The sequence below is a fragment of the Armigeres subalbatus genome, unplaced genomic scaffold (assembly GCF_024139115.2).
Source record: "Armigeres subalbatus isolate Guangzhou_Male unplaced genomic scaffold, GZ_Asu_2 Contig1209, whole genome shotgun sequence".
NCBI classification, from domain to species: Eukaryota; Metazoa; Arthropoda; class Insecta; order Diptera; family Culicidae; genus Armigeres; species Armigeres subalbatus.
Genome location: NW_026941967.1, coordinates 22,525 through 37,773, shown reverse-complemented (window position 1 = coordinate 37,773; position 15,249 = coordinate 22,525). Strand labels below are relative to the sequence as shown.

General features: G+C 44.1%; 1 protein-coding gene and 1 long non-coding RNA gene across 3 annotated transcripts; one reads left to right on the top strand and one right to left on the bottom strand.

Moving 5' to 3' along the window:
• Window positions 1-13,567, top strand: LOC134202428 (uncharacterized). Of its 2 annotated transcripts, none has more exons than XR_009977216.1 (3): window positions 1-21; window positions 12,473-12,877; window positions 13,311-13,567. It is a non-coding gene; the product is annotated as an uncharacterized LOC134202428 (long non-coding RNA). The 2 variants fall into 2 exon arrangements; XR_009977215.1 differs by lacking the exon at window positions 1-21 and adding an exon at window positions 12,345-12,411.
• On the bottom strand, window positions 10,850-12,357 carry LOC134202427 (uncharacterized). The gene is made up of 2 exons (XM_062677426.1): window positions 12,105-12,357; window positions 10,850-11,471 (listed from the first exon to the last, which is right to left on the bottom strand). Exons 1-2 carry the CDS (start codon window positions 12,226-12,228, stop codon window positions 11,221-11,223), a joined length of 375 nt encoding a protein of 124 aa, XP_062533410.1. The 5' UTR covers window positions 12,229-12,357; the 3' UTR covers window positions 10,850-11,220.
• Window positions 13,568-15,249: the final 1,682 nt, after the last annotated feature.

Sequence of the window (15,249 nt, the reverse complement as noted above, 5' to 3'; positions counted from 1 at the left end):
GGATTGGAAAACAAATGACAGGTAAGAACTTAAAAATAAGTTTATTCAATTTATTTGATTTGTTGATATGTATATATGACCCATAACGCTCGGCTTGACCCCCTCCCTCCCCCTTGAGCGTTACGTAATTTGTGAACAATCCCTCAGTCACCCGTTCATAGTATCCTTTTGGGATTCCAAACGAAATCCTTTCAGTCTGAAAAAAAATCCACTGAGATTCCAAACAGTATCCTGATCCTGGGATGCTGAACGGAATCTTTCTAAATTTCCAATGATCTAGGATTACAAGTGAAATCCTTCCAGAATTCCGAAGAAAATACTTCAGCTATTCCGAACTATTTTTTTTTATTTTGAACGGAACCCTTCTGGGAATCTTCCACTTCCGGCATTATGATACCCAACACGAACCTTCTAAGACGAGCATAGTACTTTCCATTTAATTCCACCACGTTTTGTTATCTTTACAGTTACGTATTTCGACCTCAACTGTGAGGCCGTCTTCAGTATCTCGTACTTGATTCGACTTCCGTGCTTCCAAACCGAATCCTTTTGAGAATAAAAACCAAATATCAATAAGATTCCAAACCGAATTATTTTGGGATTCAGAACCGAATCCTAAAACCAATCTTCTTGGGATCCTAAAACGAGTTCATTTGGAATTCCGAATAAAAACTTTTGAAATTCCGAACCGTTTGAAATTTAAAACTCAATCTTTTTGGGATGTAGAACCGAACCCTTATGAGATTCCGAACTGAATGGTTTCGAAACTTCAAACCAAATTCTATTGGAATTCCAAAAAGAATTCTCTCTAACTAAATTCTGAACTAAATCCTTTTTGGGACTCCACAACGAATCCTTTTGGGATTTCAAATCGAATACGTTTGGTATTATAAACTGAACCCTTTTTGATTTTCTGAATTAAAACATTGAGGAATTCCAAACCGAGTCATTTTGATATTCCTTTGAAGAACCTTTTGAGATTCCGAAACGAATCTTTTAGGGATTCCAAGCCAAATCCTTTTGAGATTCTTTACCGATCCAAATCCATTTCGGATTTCAAACCAAATCGTTTTGGAACCCCGAATCGCTTCCTTGAAGAATTCCAAAACAAATCTATTTGAGAACTCAAACCGAATCTTTTAAGGATTTCAAACCGACCCCGTAAAAAAAGACAGGACCCCCGTCTTCAACCAGAGGTCGTAACACACTGAACACATACCCCCTACCAATAAGACAACGGAGAATTTTTCTATCACGAAGATGTTCCTCCTTACCGAGGCAGGAATCGAACCTACACTCCATAGCACATGCGTTTAGACAGTTGACATCGCTAACCTCACGGCCACGAAGACCACTACATATTCCAATTACTATCTCAATCCAAACCGAATCCCCTTGGAATTCAAAAACGAATTGTTTTGGTTTTCCTAAACGTGTCTTAGTGGGAACCCAAATCAAATCTCAGATACCGAACCGAAGCGTGCTTTTCTAAAGGGAATCCTTTCGGGATTCCAAAGGGAATCCTTTCGGGATTCCAAAGGGAATCCTTTCGGATTCCAAAGGGAATCCTTTCCGGGATTCCAAGGGAATCCTTTCGGGTTCCAAAGGGAATCCTTTCAGGATTCCAAAGGAATCCTTTCCGGGATTCAAAGGGAATCCTTTCAGGATTCAAGGGAATCCTTTCGGGATTCCAAAGGAATCCTTTCAGGATTCCAAAGGAATCCTTTCGGGATTCCAAAGGGAATCCTTTCAGGATTCCAAAGGGAATCCTTTCGGGATTCCAAAGGAATCCTTTCAGGATTCCAAAGGAATCCTTTCAGGATTCCAAGGGAATCCTTTCGGGATTCCAAAGGAATCCTTTCAGGGATTCAAAGGGAATCCTTTCGGGATTCAAAGGGAATCCTTTCGGGATTCCAAAGGAATCCTTTCCAGGATTCAAAGGGAATCCTTTCGGGATTCCACAAGGAATTCTTTCGGGATTCAAAGGGAATCCTTTCAGGATTCAAAGGGAATCCTTTCGGGATTCCAAAGGAATCCTTTCGAGTTCAAGGGAATCCTTTCGGATTCAAAGGGAATCCTTTCGGGATTCAAAGGGAATCCTTTCGATTCCAAAGGGAATCCTTTCGATTCAAAGGGAATCCTTTCGGGATTCAAGGAATCCTTTCCGATTCCAAAGGAATCCTTTCGGGATTCAAAGGGAATCCTTTCCAGGATTCAAAGGGAATCCTTTCAGGATTCAAAGGAATCCTTTCAGGATTCCAAAGGGAATCCTTTCCAGGATTCAAAGGAATCCTTTCAGGATTCCAAAGGAATCCTTTCAGGATTCAAAGGGAATCCTTTCAGGATTCAAAGGAATCCTTTCGGGATTCAAAGGGAATCCTTTCGGGATTCAAGGGAATCCTTCCGGGATTCTAAAAGGAATCCTTCCAGGATTCCAAAGGGAATCCTTTCGACATTCCAAAGGGAATCCTTTCGATTCAAGGGAATCCTTTCGAGTTCAAAGGGAATCCTTTCGGGATTCAAAGGAATCCTTTCGGGATTCAAAGGGAATCTTTCGGGATTCAAAGGAATCCTTTCAGGATTCAAAGGAATCCTTTCGGGATTCAAAGGGAATCCTTTCGGGATTCCAAAGGAATCCTTTCGGGATTCAAAGGGAATCCTTTCGGGATTCAAGGAATCCTTTCAGGATTCAAAGGGAATCCTTTCGGGATTCAAAGGGAATCCTTTCGGGATTCCAAAGGAATCCTTTCAGGATTCAAAGGGAATCCTTTCGGATTCAAAGGAATCCGATTCCAAGGGAATCCGATTCCAAAGGGCTCTTTCCGGATTCAAAGGGAATCCTTTCCGATTCCAAAGAATCCTTTCGGGATTCAAAGGAATCCTTTCGGGATTCAAAGGGAATCCTTTCGAGATTCCAAGGGAATCCTTTCGGGATTCCAAAGGAATCCTTTCGGGATTCAAAGGAATCCTTTCAGGATTCAAAGGGAATCCTTTCGGGATTCAAAGGGAATCCTTCGGGATTCAAAGGGAATCCTTTCGGGATTCAAAGGAATCTTTCAAGGATTAAGGAAGTCCTTCAGATTCAAAGGAATCCTTTCCAGGATTCCAAAGGGAATCCTTTCAGGATTCAAAGGAATCTTTCAGGATTCAAAGGGAATCCTTTCGGGATTCCAAAGGGAATCCTTTCAGGATTCAAAGGGAATCCTTTCGATTCCAAAGGGAATCCTTTCGGGATTCAAAGGGAATCCTTTCGGGATTCAAAGGGAATCCTTTCAGGATTCAAAGGGAATCCTTTCGGATTCAAAGGGAATCCTTTCAGGATTCCAGTTCAAAGAGATCCTTTCAGGATTCCAAAGATCCTTTCCGGGATTCCAAAGGGAATCCTTTCAGGATTCCAAAGGGAATCCTTTCAGGATTCAAGGAATCCTTTCGGGATTCAAAGGGAATCCTTTCGGGATTCAAAGGGAATCCTTTCCAGGATTCAAAGGGAATCCTTTCGGATTCAAGGGAATCCTTTCAGGATTCAAAGGGAATCCTTTCGGATTCCAAGAGGGAATCCCTATCCTGGATTCCAAAGGAATCCTTTCGAGTTCAAAGAATCCTTTCGGGATCCCTAAGGGAATCCTTTCGGGATCCCTAAGGGAATCCTTTCGGGATCCCTAAGGGAATCCTTTCGGGATCCCTAAGGGAATCCTTTCGGGATCCCTAAGGGAATCCTTTCGGGATCCCTAAGGGAATCCTTTCGGGATTCCGACGGGAATCCTTTCGGGATTCCGACGGGAATCCTTTCGGGATTCAAAGGGAATCCTTTCAGGATTCCAAAGGAATCCTTTCGGGATTCCAAAGGGAATCCTTTCGGGATTCAAAGGGAATCCTTTCGGGATTCCAAAGGGAATCCTTTTCGGGATTCCAAAGGGAATCCTTTTCGGGATTCCAAAGGGAATCCTTTTCGGGATTCCAAAGGGAATCCTTCCTTTCAGGATTCAAAGGGAGATCCTTTCCAAAGGGAACTTTCGATTCCGAAGGGAATCCTTTCCGGGATTCCGAAGGGAATCCTTTCCGGGATTCCGAAGGGAATCCTTTCCGGGATTCCGAAGGGAATCCTTTCCGGGATTCCGAAGGGAATCCTTTCCGGGATTCCGAAGAGAATCCTTTCTGATTCGAAGGGATCAACAGGTTCAAGGGAATCCTTTCGCAGGAGTTCAAAGGAATCCTTTCGGGATTCCAAAGGGAATTCTTTCGGGACTCCAAAGGGAATCCTTTCGGGATTCCAAAGGGAATCCTTTCGGGATTCCAAAGGGAATCCTTTCGGGATTCCAAAGGGAATCCTTTCGGGATTCCAAAGGGAATCCTTTCGGGATTCCAAAGGGAATCCTTTCGGGATTCCAAAGGGAATCCTTTCGGGATTCCAAAAGGGAATCCTTTCGGGATTTGAAAGGGGAATCCTCCCGGGATTCCAAAAGGGAATCCTTTTGGGATTCAAAGGGAATCCTTCCCGGGATTCCAAAGGAATCCTTTCGATTCCAAAGGAATCCTTTCGATTCCAAAGGAATCCTTTCAGGATTCAAAGGGAATCCTTTCGATTCCAAAGGAATCCTTTCGATTCCAAAGGGAATCCTTTCGGGATTCAAAGGGAATCCTTTCGGGATTCAAAGGGAATCCTTTCCGGGATTCCAAAGGAATCCTTTCGGATTCCAAAGGAATCCTTTCAGGATTCCAAAGGGAATCCTTTCAGGATTCCAAAGGAATCCTTTCGGGATTCCAAAGGAATCCTTTCGATTCCAAAGGAATCCTTTCGATTCAAAGGAATCCTTTCCAGGATTCAAGGGAATCCTTTCGGGATTCCAAAGGGAATCCTTTCAGGATTCAAAGGGAATCCTTGGAGGATTCCAAAGGGAATCCTTTCGGGATTCCAAAGGAATCCTTTCGATTCCAAAGGGAATCCTTTTCGATTCCAAAGGAATCCTTTCGGGATTCCAAAGGAATCCTTTCGATTCCAAAGGGAATCCTTTCGGGATTCAAAGGAATCCTTTCGATTCAAAGGGAATCCTTTCGGATTCAAAAGGGAATCCTTCGGGATTCAAAGGAATCCTGATTCAAAGGGAATCCTTTCGATTCAAAGGAATCTTTCGGGAATCTTTCGGATTCAAAGGGAATCCTTTCGGGATTCCAAAGGGAATCCTTTCGGGGAATCCTTTCGGGATTCCAAAGGGAATCCTTTCGGGATTCCAAAGGGAATCCTTTCGGGATTCCAAAGGGAATCCTTTCGGGATTCCAAAGGGAATCCTTTCGGGATTCCAAAGGGAATCCTTTCGGGATTCCAAAGGGAATCCTTTCGGGATTCCAAAGGGAATCCTTTCGGGATTCCAAAGGGAATCCTTTCGGGATTCCAAAGGGAATCCTTTCGGGATTCAAAGGGAATCCTCTCCAGGATTCAAGGGAATCCTCTCCAGGATTCAGGGAATCCTTTCGGGATTCCAAAGGAATCCTTTCGGGATTCCAAGGGGAATCCTTTCGGGATTCCAAAGGGAATCCTTTCGGGATTCCAAAGGGAATCCTTTCAAATTCCAAAGGGAATCCTTTCGGAACTCCTTTCGGGATTCCAAAGGAATTTATTTTTTTCCGAAGGCAACTTTCCGTGGACTCCAAGAGGAATTTTCCAGATGGAATGTTTCTTTGATTCAGAGGGAAATGCTTCTTTGATTTAGAAGGGAGGCGGGTGTCTTGGGCTGCGAAATGGTGATTTGACATCCGGGAAGGGCGCCTAACATAGCTCTGGTCCTCACAAGTTCCAATACTCACTCTTCCACGGGTCTTCCCATGACAATTGACCGCCAGCTAAGGGTTGCGTACTTAGCTGGTAGGTGCAGCTCCCTAGGCACTGTTGTCCTTCTGACATCAGCTAGAATGAGAGGGTACGTCCTGTGGGGTCTGCCTAGGATGTGGTGGGGTTCGACAGTGGGCTCTGTTGAACTTCTATAAAAAGCTGCATGTGTCCCCAAGCAGGCCCTATCAAAGCGACCGTGTGCCGCTCAAAGCGCACTAGCCTAGTCCTGGTGTTGGGTGGGACTTTAAACAAATTTGACCCGACTGATCGAGCGTCTGTCCACCAAGGAGGTGCGGCTCCAACAGCGTCTGTTCTGGCATCCAGCGGCTGAGTATGAAATGCTATTCCCTGGAAGCTATACCTAAGATGGCATTCCCATCCCGGTGGATAGGGAACCTTGGGCCAACAACCTACTGTTCCCGAAACATCAATTTGTCCGAGAATCCGATAATGAAAGAATACGGACTGATTTTACAGCGACGACTCTTAGCGCGAAACAAAGGACACGAATAGGAACATGGAATGTTTTAACCCTAGCCCAGCAGGGTAAATTGCAACAACTTTCCAATGATGCACGCCGCATGAAGCTTGAAATCCTGGGACTGAGTGAAATCCGTTGGCCAAACTTTGGAGAACACAGAACGCCGTCGGGACAAGTTCTGCTATACTCTGGTTTACGAGGTGAACACGCTCCCCGGCATCGCGGAGTTGGCTTCCTGCTAAGCGCTCAGGCACACTCTGCGCTTATGAAGTGGGAACCTATAAGTGAAAGGATAATCGTTGCCAGATTTAGAACACGGATCCGAAACCTTACTATAATCCAATGTTATGCGCCAACCGATGCTGCCGATCTGCAAGACAAAGAGAACTTCTACAGTCAACTCAATGCCGTCGTAGATAGAATTCCGAAGGGTGATATCAAGATCTGTTTGGGCGACTTCAACGCGAAGATCGGATCCGACAACTCGAACCATGAGCGCATTATGGGACGCCATGGTCTTGGAGAAATGAACGAAAACGGAGAGCTGTTCGCAGAATTTTGTGGTAATAACGACATGGTGAATTTTGTAGTAACAAGCCGTCACGGCTTTACAGAAAATCAAATCGACCACATCTGCATCAGCCGAAAATGGAAACGGAGCCTTCTTGATGTACGGAATAAGCGTAGTGCCGATATTGCGTCTGATCATCACCTCCTCATCGGCGAAATACGCCTGCGCATTGCGCGGATTCGTCGGCAGGAGGAAAGAGTTGAACGACGATTCAACAAACGCCGACTGGAAGATGCCACGGTGAAACGGTCCTTCGTTGAAGAACTGGAGACGCGTGCTGCAGATATTCCGGAAGGTGGCAGCGTGGAAGACCAATGGACCGCTATCAAGAATGCCTTCATCGCCACCAGCGAGAACAATCTGGGCGAACTACGCACCCAGAGAAAACAATGGATCACCGATGAGACCTGGAGGAAGATAGAGGAGCGAAGAGAAGCCAAAGCCGCGATAGAGCGATCGAAACCCAGAGGAGCCAAAGTCTTAGCCCCTCAACGATACGCGGCTCTTGAGAAGGAAGTAAAACGCTCATGTCGACGAGACAAGCGAGCGTGGGCAGACTCTCTGGCCGACGAAGGAGAGAGAGCCGCCGCAACCGGGGACATTCGCCTCCTCTACTACATCTCACGACGCTTAAGCGGGGCGAAAATGAAAGCAACGATGCCTGTGAAAGACGCGAATGATCAGTTATTGACTGACCCAACTGACCAGCTGAAACGCTGGTTCGAGCACTTCGAACATCTTTTTCAAGTGCCAGCCAGGCCATCACCACCTCGGCATGATCTGCCTAGGATCCGACGTATAACACGCGTCAATACCGAAGCTCCATCACTGCTAGAGATTCAAACAGCCATCCAAAGCATGAAATCGAATAAAGCCCCAGGGGTCGACTGCATATCAGCCGAGATGCTCAAAGCTGACCCCATGATATCCGCTCAACTACTGCATCGTTTATTTCGTAATATCTGGGACACCGCAACTTTCCCGGTCGACTGGATGCAAGGTATCTTAGTGAAGGTGCCCAAAAAGGGTGACCTGACTGTATGCGATAACTGGCGAGGCATTATGTTGCTGTGTACCGTTCTCAAAGTTCTGTGCAAAATTATCCTAGCCCGGATTCAGGAGAAGATCGATGCGACTCTCCGGCGGCAGCAAGCCGGATTCCGTGCCGGAAGATCCTTTGTGGACCATATTGTCACGCTCCGCATCATTCTGGAGCAGGTCAACGAATTCCAAGAGTCCCTTTACTTGGTATTCATTTTCTACGAAAACGCTTTTGGCCGGCTCAATCTTGAGAATATGTGGGGCGCCCTGAGACGCAAGGGAGTTCCTGAGAAAATCATCGGCCTCATCGAGGCACAGTACGAGGCCTTCTCGTGTAGAGTGCTGCACAATGGGGTCTTGTTCGACCCTATCCGGGTCGTAGCTGGTGTGAGGCAAGGATGTATTCTATCATCGTTACTGTTCCTCATCGTAATCGATGAGATTCTGGTAGATGCGATTGACCGTGAACCAAACCGCGGGCTGTTATGGCAGCCTATAACCATGCAGCACCTAAACGACTTCGAATTGGCGGATGACGTTGCACTCCTCGCGCAGCGGCGCTCTGATATGCAGAGTAAGCTCAACGACCTTGCCGAGCGCTCCTCCTCGGCAGGTTTAGTCATCAATGTCAACAAAACCAAAACGTTGGATGTAAACACGGTGATTCCTTCCATTTTCACAGTAGCCGGGCAACCAGTGGAGAATGTTGAAAGCTTCCAATATCTTGGTAGCCAAATGGCGTCAGACGGCGGTACCAAGATCGACATAGGCGCACGGATCAAGAAAGCAAGGGCTGCCTTTGCGAGTAGAAATCATCAGAGGCCGATAGCAACAGAAATTCGGGATCGGAAGTGGGGCTGGGTCGGCCACACTCTACGTAGGGGCGGAAACGAAATCTGTAAACAAGCATTAGACTGGAACCCAGCGGGGCATCGCAGCAGAGGCAGACCCAGAGGCTCATGGCGGCGAAGCCTCAACAAAGAAATAAAAGAAGTCGATCGAAATCTAACCTGGCAACAGGTTAAAGCGATAACCGGGCAACGCTCAGGATGGAGATCTTGCAAGTCGGCCCTTTGCACCACCGGAGGTGTACAGGATCCATAAGTAAGTAAGTAAGCAGGTGTCTTTATTTCAGACGGAAATGCTTCTTTGATTCAGAAAAAATGTCGCTGAAGCAATCTCTCTAGGGATTCCAGAGGGAATCTACCGGGGATACTTAAGGAAATCGTATAACGATTTCAAAGGAACTCCGGCAAGAGTTTCGAATGAATTCCTGTAAGGATTTCGAAGGAACTCCTTCAAGGATGCCATAGGATCTCTTTCAAGGAACTCCTCCGAGAATCCCGACGAAACTTTTTTTTTGGAATACCCAAAGGAGCTTCTTTGGAATCCCCGAAGAAGTTCTATCGGAATTCCAAAAGCAGTTTCTTCGGAATCCCTAAAGGAGTTCCTTCGCAATCTCCTAAGGAGTTCCTTCTTCTCCTTCTTCTTCTTCTTGTTATTATTATTGACATTGCATCCCGACACTGGGACACAGTCGCCTCGCAGCTTAGTGTTCATTAAGCACTTCTACAGTTATTAATCTCGAGGTTTCTATGCCAGGTTACCATTTTTGCGTTCGTATATCATGAGGCTAGCACGATGATACTTTTATGCCCAGGGAAGTCGAGACAATTTCCAATCCGAAAATTGCTTAGACCGGCACCGGGAATCGAACCCAGCCACCCTCAGCATGGTCTTGCTTACCGTCTTGCTAGCGTCTTACCGCACGGCTAAGGAGGGCCCCAAGGAGTACCTTCTCCGAAGATTGCAATGGGGATCCCTCGGAAGTTCGCAGTGAATTCCTACTAAATTCCATATAGGAAACACCGGAGGATTCTTTTTGGAATTATCAGAGAGGGTTCTTTTGGAATTCTTGAAGGAGCTTCCTCGGAATCCCCGAAGAAGTTGCTTTAGAACCCCCTAAAGCGTTCCATCAGAATTTTGAAGGGAATCTTCCGAAATCTTCGCAGGAGTTCATTTGAAGTTTTCAAATGAGTTTCTTCAAAATTCTAAAGGAAGAAGTCATCCGGTATTCCCTAAGAAGTTGATTCGGAATTCTGAAGGTGTTCTTCCGAAATCCTCGAAGGCGTTCCTTTGGAATCCTCGATGGAGTCTTTACGGAATCCCTGAAAGAGTTCCTTTGGAATCCAATAAAAGTTGATTCGGAATCCTAAAAAGTTGCTTAGGAATCCCGGAGGATTTTGAAAACCCAGACGATTCCTTTTAGAATCCTCGAAGAAGCTCCTTTGGAATCTTCGAAGAAGTTTCTTCGGCATATCCGAAGCATTTCTTCCAAATTCCAGAAGCAGTTTCTTCGGAATCTTCAAAGGATTTCATCCGGGAATCTTTAGAGAAGTTCCTTCGAATTCCGAAAGAGTTCTTTAGGAATCGTCAGAAGGATTTCTTATGGAATCCCCGAAGATTTTCTTTGGGATCCTCAAAGAGTTCTTTAAAATCTATAGAGGATTCCAGGGAGAATCTTCTGGAAATTTAAAGCGAATCCTACACAATCCCCGAAGAATACACTTCCGGAATTTCAAGAAGATTCCTTTTGGAATCACCGAACGATTCATTTGGAATCACCGAGGTTTTCCTTCCAGAAATCCCAAGGGATTCTTTCCGAATATCGAAGGATACTTTTCGGTATCCCCGATGGATTCCTTCTAGAATTCCCAGAAAGGATTCCTTCGAATTTTCGAAGGATCCCTCCGGGATCCTCCACGAATTTCGTGTGAATAATTCTCTCCGAATAATTCACTCCGGAATCCCCGAGGAATTTCGACATGAATCTATGAAGTTTCTACGAGAATTCTGAAGGCAATTCTCCGGGTATTACTAATAAAATCCTCCTGGGAATTCTAGAAGGAATCCATCGGAGATTCCTAAGAGTAATGTTTCTTTGATTCAAAAGGGAATGCTACTTGGATTTAGCAGGGATGCGTCTTTTTTTAGATTAGGAATCCCAGCAGTATATCCGTATAAAAGCGAAGTATAAATATCATCGCTCCTCACCAGCCCAGCTAAACGTTTTGCCTTTCTCGTATACGTAAAGGCTATATGTTCGCTTTTTATAAAAGGCCCGGAGACCCAAAGTGTTATATACCGATCGACTTAGTTCGACGAATTGAGATTTTGTGTGCGTGCGTGTTTTTTTTTCTTACTAAGCAATGGCGGGGGAATCTGCTCAACAGACATCCTGGGTTTTCCAGGAAGTGCGGGATTAGGGACCACCTCCAACAGCAAACGAAGGAGGCAGGACTACATCCCCGACCCGCTAAACCGTTTCCATTGCCGCCAAGCCCATCGTCCCTTCGGTACAAATGCTTCAAAGGGGGGGCAGTGCACAACGCACCCTCGAGGTAAGCTGCGTGTCCTTGCAGCATCGAACATCGTGACTCGCTTCGGGTTGCTCGTACATGCCACAGGGCACACCGACCATCCCACCTTGACGCTCCCCAACTTGACTACCTTGGAGGTGTCCGCTGCAGATAGCCGAATACTTTGTGTCCCTGCCGGTAGGGATGTGCACAATGGAGGTTTATCGATATCGACGATATTCATTTGGTGATATATCGGTATCGGCGATATATCGGGTTTGAAAATATCGGATATCGGATCGATATCCGATAAAATAAAAAAAATACAGTTTTTACCCGAGTTTGTCTACTATCGATTTTATCACGTTTCTAACTCTAATTTGTCACTCCAAAACCATTTAAAATTTTAGTCGCTCTTATTCATCTTGGTAAAACACCGCAAACGTCAATAATTTTCATGAAATAACTTTCACCGCCTGTGGTTTATTATGAATGATTTTAGATTTCCTGTCGAGGGTTTTGTAAGCTTTATCGTTCATGCGTTTTGCCTTTCGTCTTAGTGGGTACTGATGCGCCCAATTTCTCAACACCAGACACAATGGACATTTAAAAAATGTGATTGGCTTGCTACATATGTTTTAAAGGATGTATGTAGTCAGTGAGCCAGTGTATGTAGTTGATTTAATTGGGCATCATCATTACATCGATTACAAAAATTTATCGATATCGGCGATATCTGAGTTCAATGATATCGGATATCGTATCGATAAATTTCATCCGATAATATCGATATTATCGATTTTATCGATATTTGCACAGCCCTACCTGCCGGACCTTTCCGTAGCCGAACGGCTGCGGTGGGCGTCTTCACTTCACACTTTCGCCGCAGTGCCGTGAAGAGCTCTTCGACTTCGATGATCTCGTCCAGGTCTTTAACCCTTAGATTCATCTCCGTCGTGAGTGCCCTCACCTTGACCGTCTCGCCTAGGGCTTCCTACGCCAACTTCTTGTAGGCGGTGCCCTTTTGCGAGACTAGGATTTGTAGTTTTAAATTCAAACTATAATAGCAAATCTAAACATGTACATATAACGACGTTATTGTAGTGCTAGTTTTTAACAGAGTCTAACTTTGGTTTTTAATTTCAATTAAAATACGTGGAATTTAGTAATCTAACATTTGGGTTCGCTTTCAGATTACCTGCTTCGACCAGCACGGCCGTCAAGTAGAAACGGGATCGCGTCTTGACCAAGATGTTGCCAAAGAAGGCGATGGCTAACCGGTGGAAACGCGGCCTAGAGTATCGAACATTCTTCGATTGGTTCACCAACAATAATGATACGATCAAGGATGACATTGCCGAACTTATCAAGGACGATTCGTGGTCAAATCTGCTTCAGTACTATCTGCTGCCGGACATCGAAATGAAATTGGAAGCGAAAGAGGGCGGTGGTGAAGAAGATTTCGGTGACGATGGCGAGGGCAAGGAAGGAGCGCGAGATCGAAGATGAGGAAGAGATAGCCTAAGAAGTAGGTTAATTTTGTGATAATTAAAATCATTATGGATCAACAGTTTATACTAGTTAAGCTGTCAACGTGGGTAAGCATAATGGCAATCATTTATTATTAAATTCAGAGTCTATAGAAGTAGCCTCACACATCGGGAAAATCGTCCGGCGGATTTTGGTCCCGTGTATTTTTAGACCAACATTTGAAACAGTAAAGGGCACCTTATACTTTGGGGAAAATTTTCCGCCGGATTTTGGTCCCCCCGTGCATTTGAAATGGGGCCGGGATTTTGATTTTCCGCGCCCAAATCCCAAAAACATCGCGTATGTAAAAATGCATGGGGGAAAAATCCGCGGACCAAATTCCCGAAGTGTGACGCTACCTTTAAAGACCCTCTGGCATGCGTCTTTGATTCAGGAGGGAATCCAATCGGAATCCCAGATGTATATTCGTATAAAAGAAAAGTATTAAGTATCATCGCTCCTTACCAGCCCATCTGAACGTTTTTTCTTATCTCTTTTCAGCATCTGATGTCTTTCTAGATCACCGATTTATGTGTCGGCTACTCAGAAGAAACCCTGTCTAGACTAGACTGCCGGTGTATAGGAACTTGTCTGTGAAATGTGAAATGAAACCTGCGGTGGAACTTTATTCAGCTATGTGCATGATGGACGCTTACAATAAAGTAAAGCTGCTAAAAGTACTAATCTGCTGAAAAGTATCATGAAATAACTAAAATAACCCTATATAGATTGAGATAAAATAATTTTTTTTTTCGAATCCTGTGAAAAAAATTGAAATATGTATATTAAAATTTGAATAATAAAAAAATCAATATTTAAAAACTGAAAACAGCATCTCATGAACATTACGTTATCAAAATAACTGAATTTACATTTACTACCATGCTCATCGGGCTGCTTTACGTCACATTCATCTACATCGCTTTGATTACGTCGTTTATTTATTACATCGGAAGAAATTACATCGCTTCTGCTTATTACACAGCAAGCTCTCGAGTACATCGTGCTGTGTAATATTCAATAATCGATGGATTCAGTGGGTTGCAGCGATTTCGATGTAATATTCAACAACTTTTTTTGCTGTGCTATTGATTGCTGTATTCAAATTAATTCATGAAAAAAATGTTACTTAGGTCCTTTTGAAAAGTTAAGCGAGATTTCATCGTATCGGTATCGGACAGCGCTAATGACGGCTCTCAATGCGACGTGATCTGCGGAATTTTTTTTATCATGTCATGAATAGTGCGCACCATGTACGCAATAAAGCCATATCATATTTATTCTGGAACGGCATGTTTCAATTCAAATGAAAAAATAAGTAAAAAAAAATCACGGGTACAAAGTCACTCCTATTTTTTAAAACGGTACAAAAACTGGACGTTAGATTCACACCGACCAAAAAATACACGGAGGGAACAAAATAGGCGATAAAACTTGGACGTTAGATTCACAGAAGTGATTCGTCTGCCTTATAAAGGGTTAACACTGTTGTTTACATGTTAGAACCAGCACTTGCCCGGGTAGGGATTCAGTGCTCCGCCCCCCTGGTTTACATATTCGCTAGTTCTAGCGGACAATACTAGCACGATATTAGCACAATGTAAATGTGTCTTCGCAAATAAGCGTTTATATTATGCTAATTTCGTGCTAGTATTGTCGGATAGTGCATTATCCGCTAGAAGTAGCGAATATGTAAACGGGCCAATTTTAATAATAATTTGTCCCCCTTCGTCACGTTTGTTTTTATTTTATTATGGAAAAAAAAATTATTATTGAAACAAACGAAGTACTTACCTTTTTTTTATAATTTTTCACAATTTTTTTTCAAATTTCACTTCACAATTTTGCTTTTAATTCGCGAGCTTCAAAAAAAACGTGCGTTTTCAGAATTTTTGGGCTAGGCCCTGACCGTTGGGGGAATTTTTTTTGACATATGCAAGAGAGCAGGGTGGCCAGAATTTTTTTTTATAAATCGGTAACATAACTATCGGTAGTTTATCGGTAGGCAGGGAAATGTAAAGAATGAATTCAAGACAAAATTTTCAAAACGACTTATCTGCTTTTGTAAACAAAGATTCAAACGACGATTTGACGAATATGATAACTCTCCCACGCAAACCAACACTATCAACAGGTAGCGGAATCCTTCCCCTACCTATTGATGGTGTTGGTTTGCGTGGGTGAGCTATAAGATTCGTCAAATCGTCGTTTGAATATTTGTTTACAAAAGCAGATAAGTCGTTTTGAAAATTTTGTCTTGAATTATTGGCAGCGGCTGGTTTCCTACTCGCCGCTGTCAGCATCCAGGCGCTATCGTATAGAGCTTGCTGACGTTAATCATCTTTCTCTTGCACGCGCACGGTGGGGATAGGATTTGTTTTCATCGGGAAACGCTTCCTTTGCAAAGCTCCCAACTGGGAGTAACTTTCATCGAAGTGAA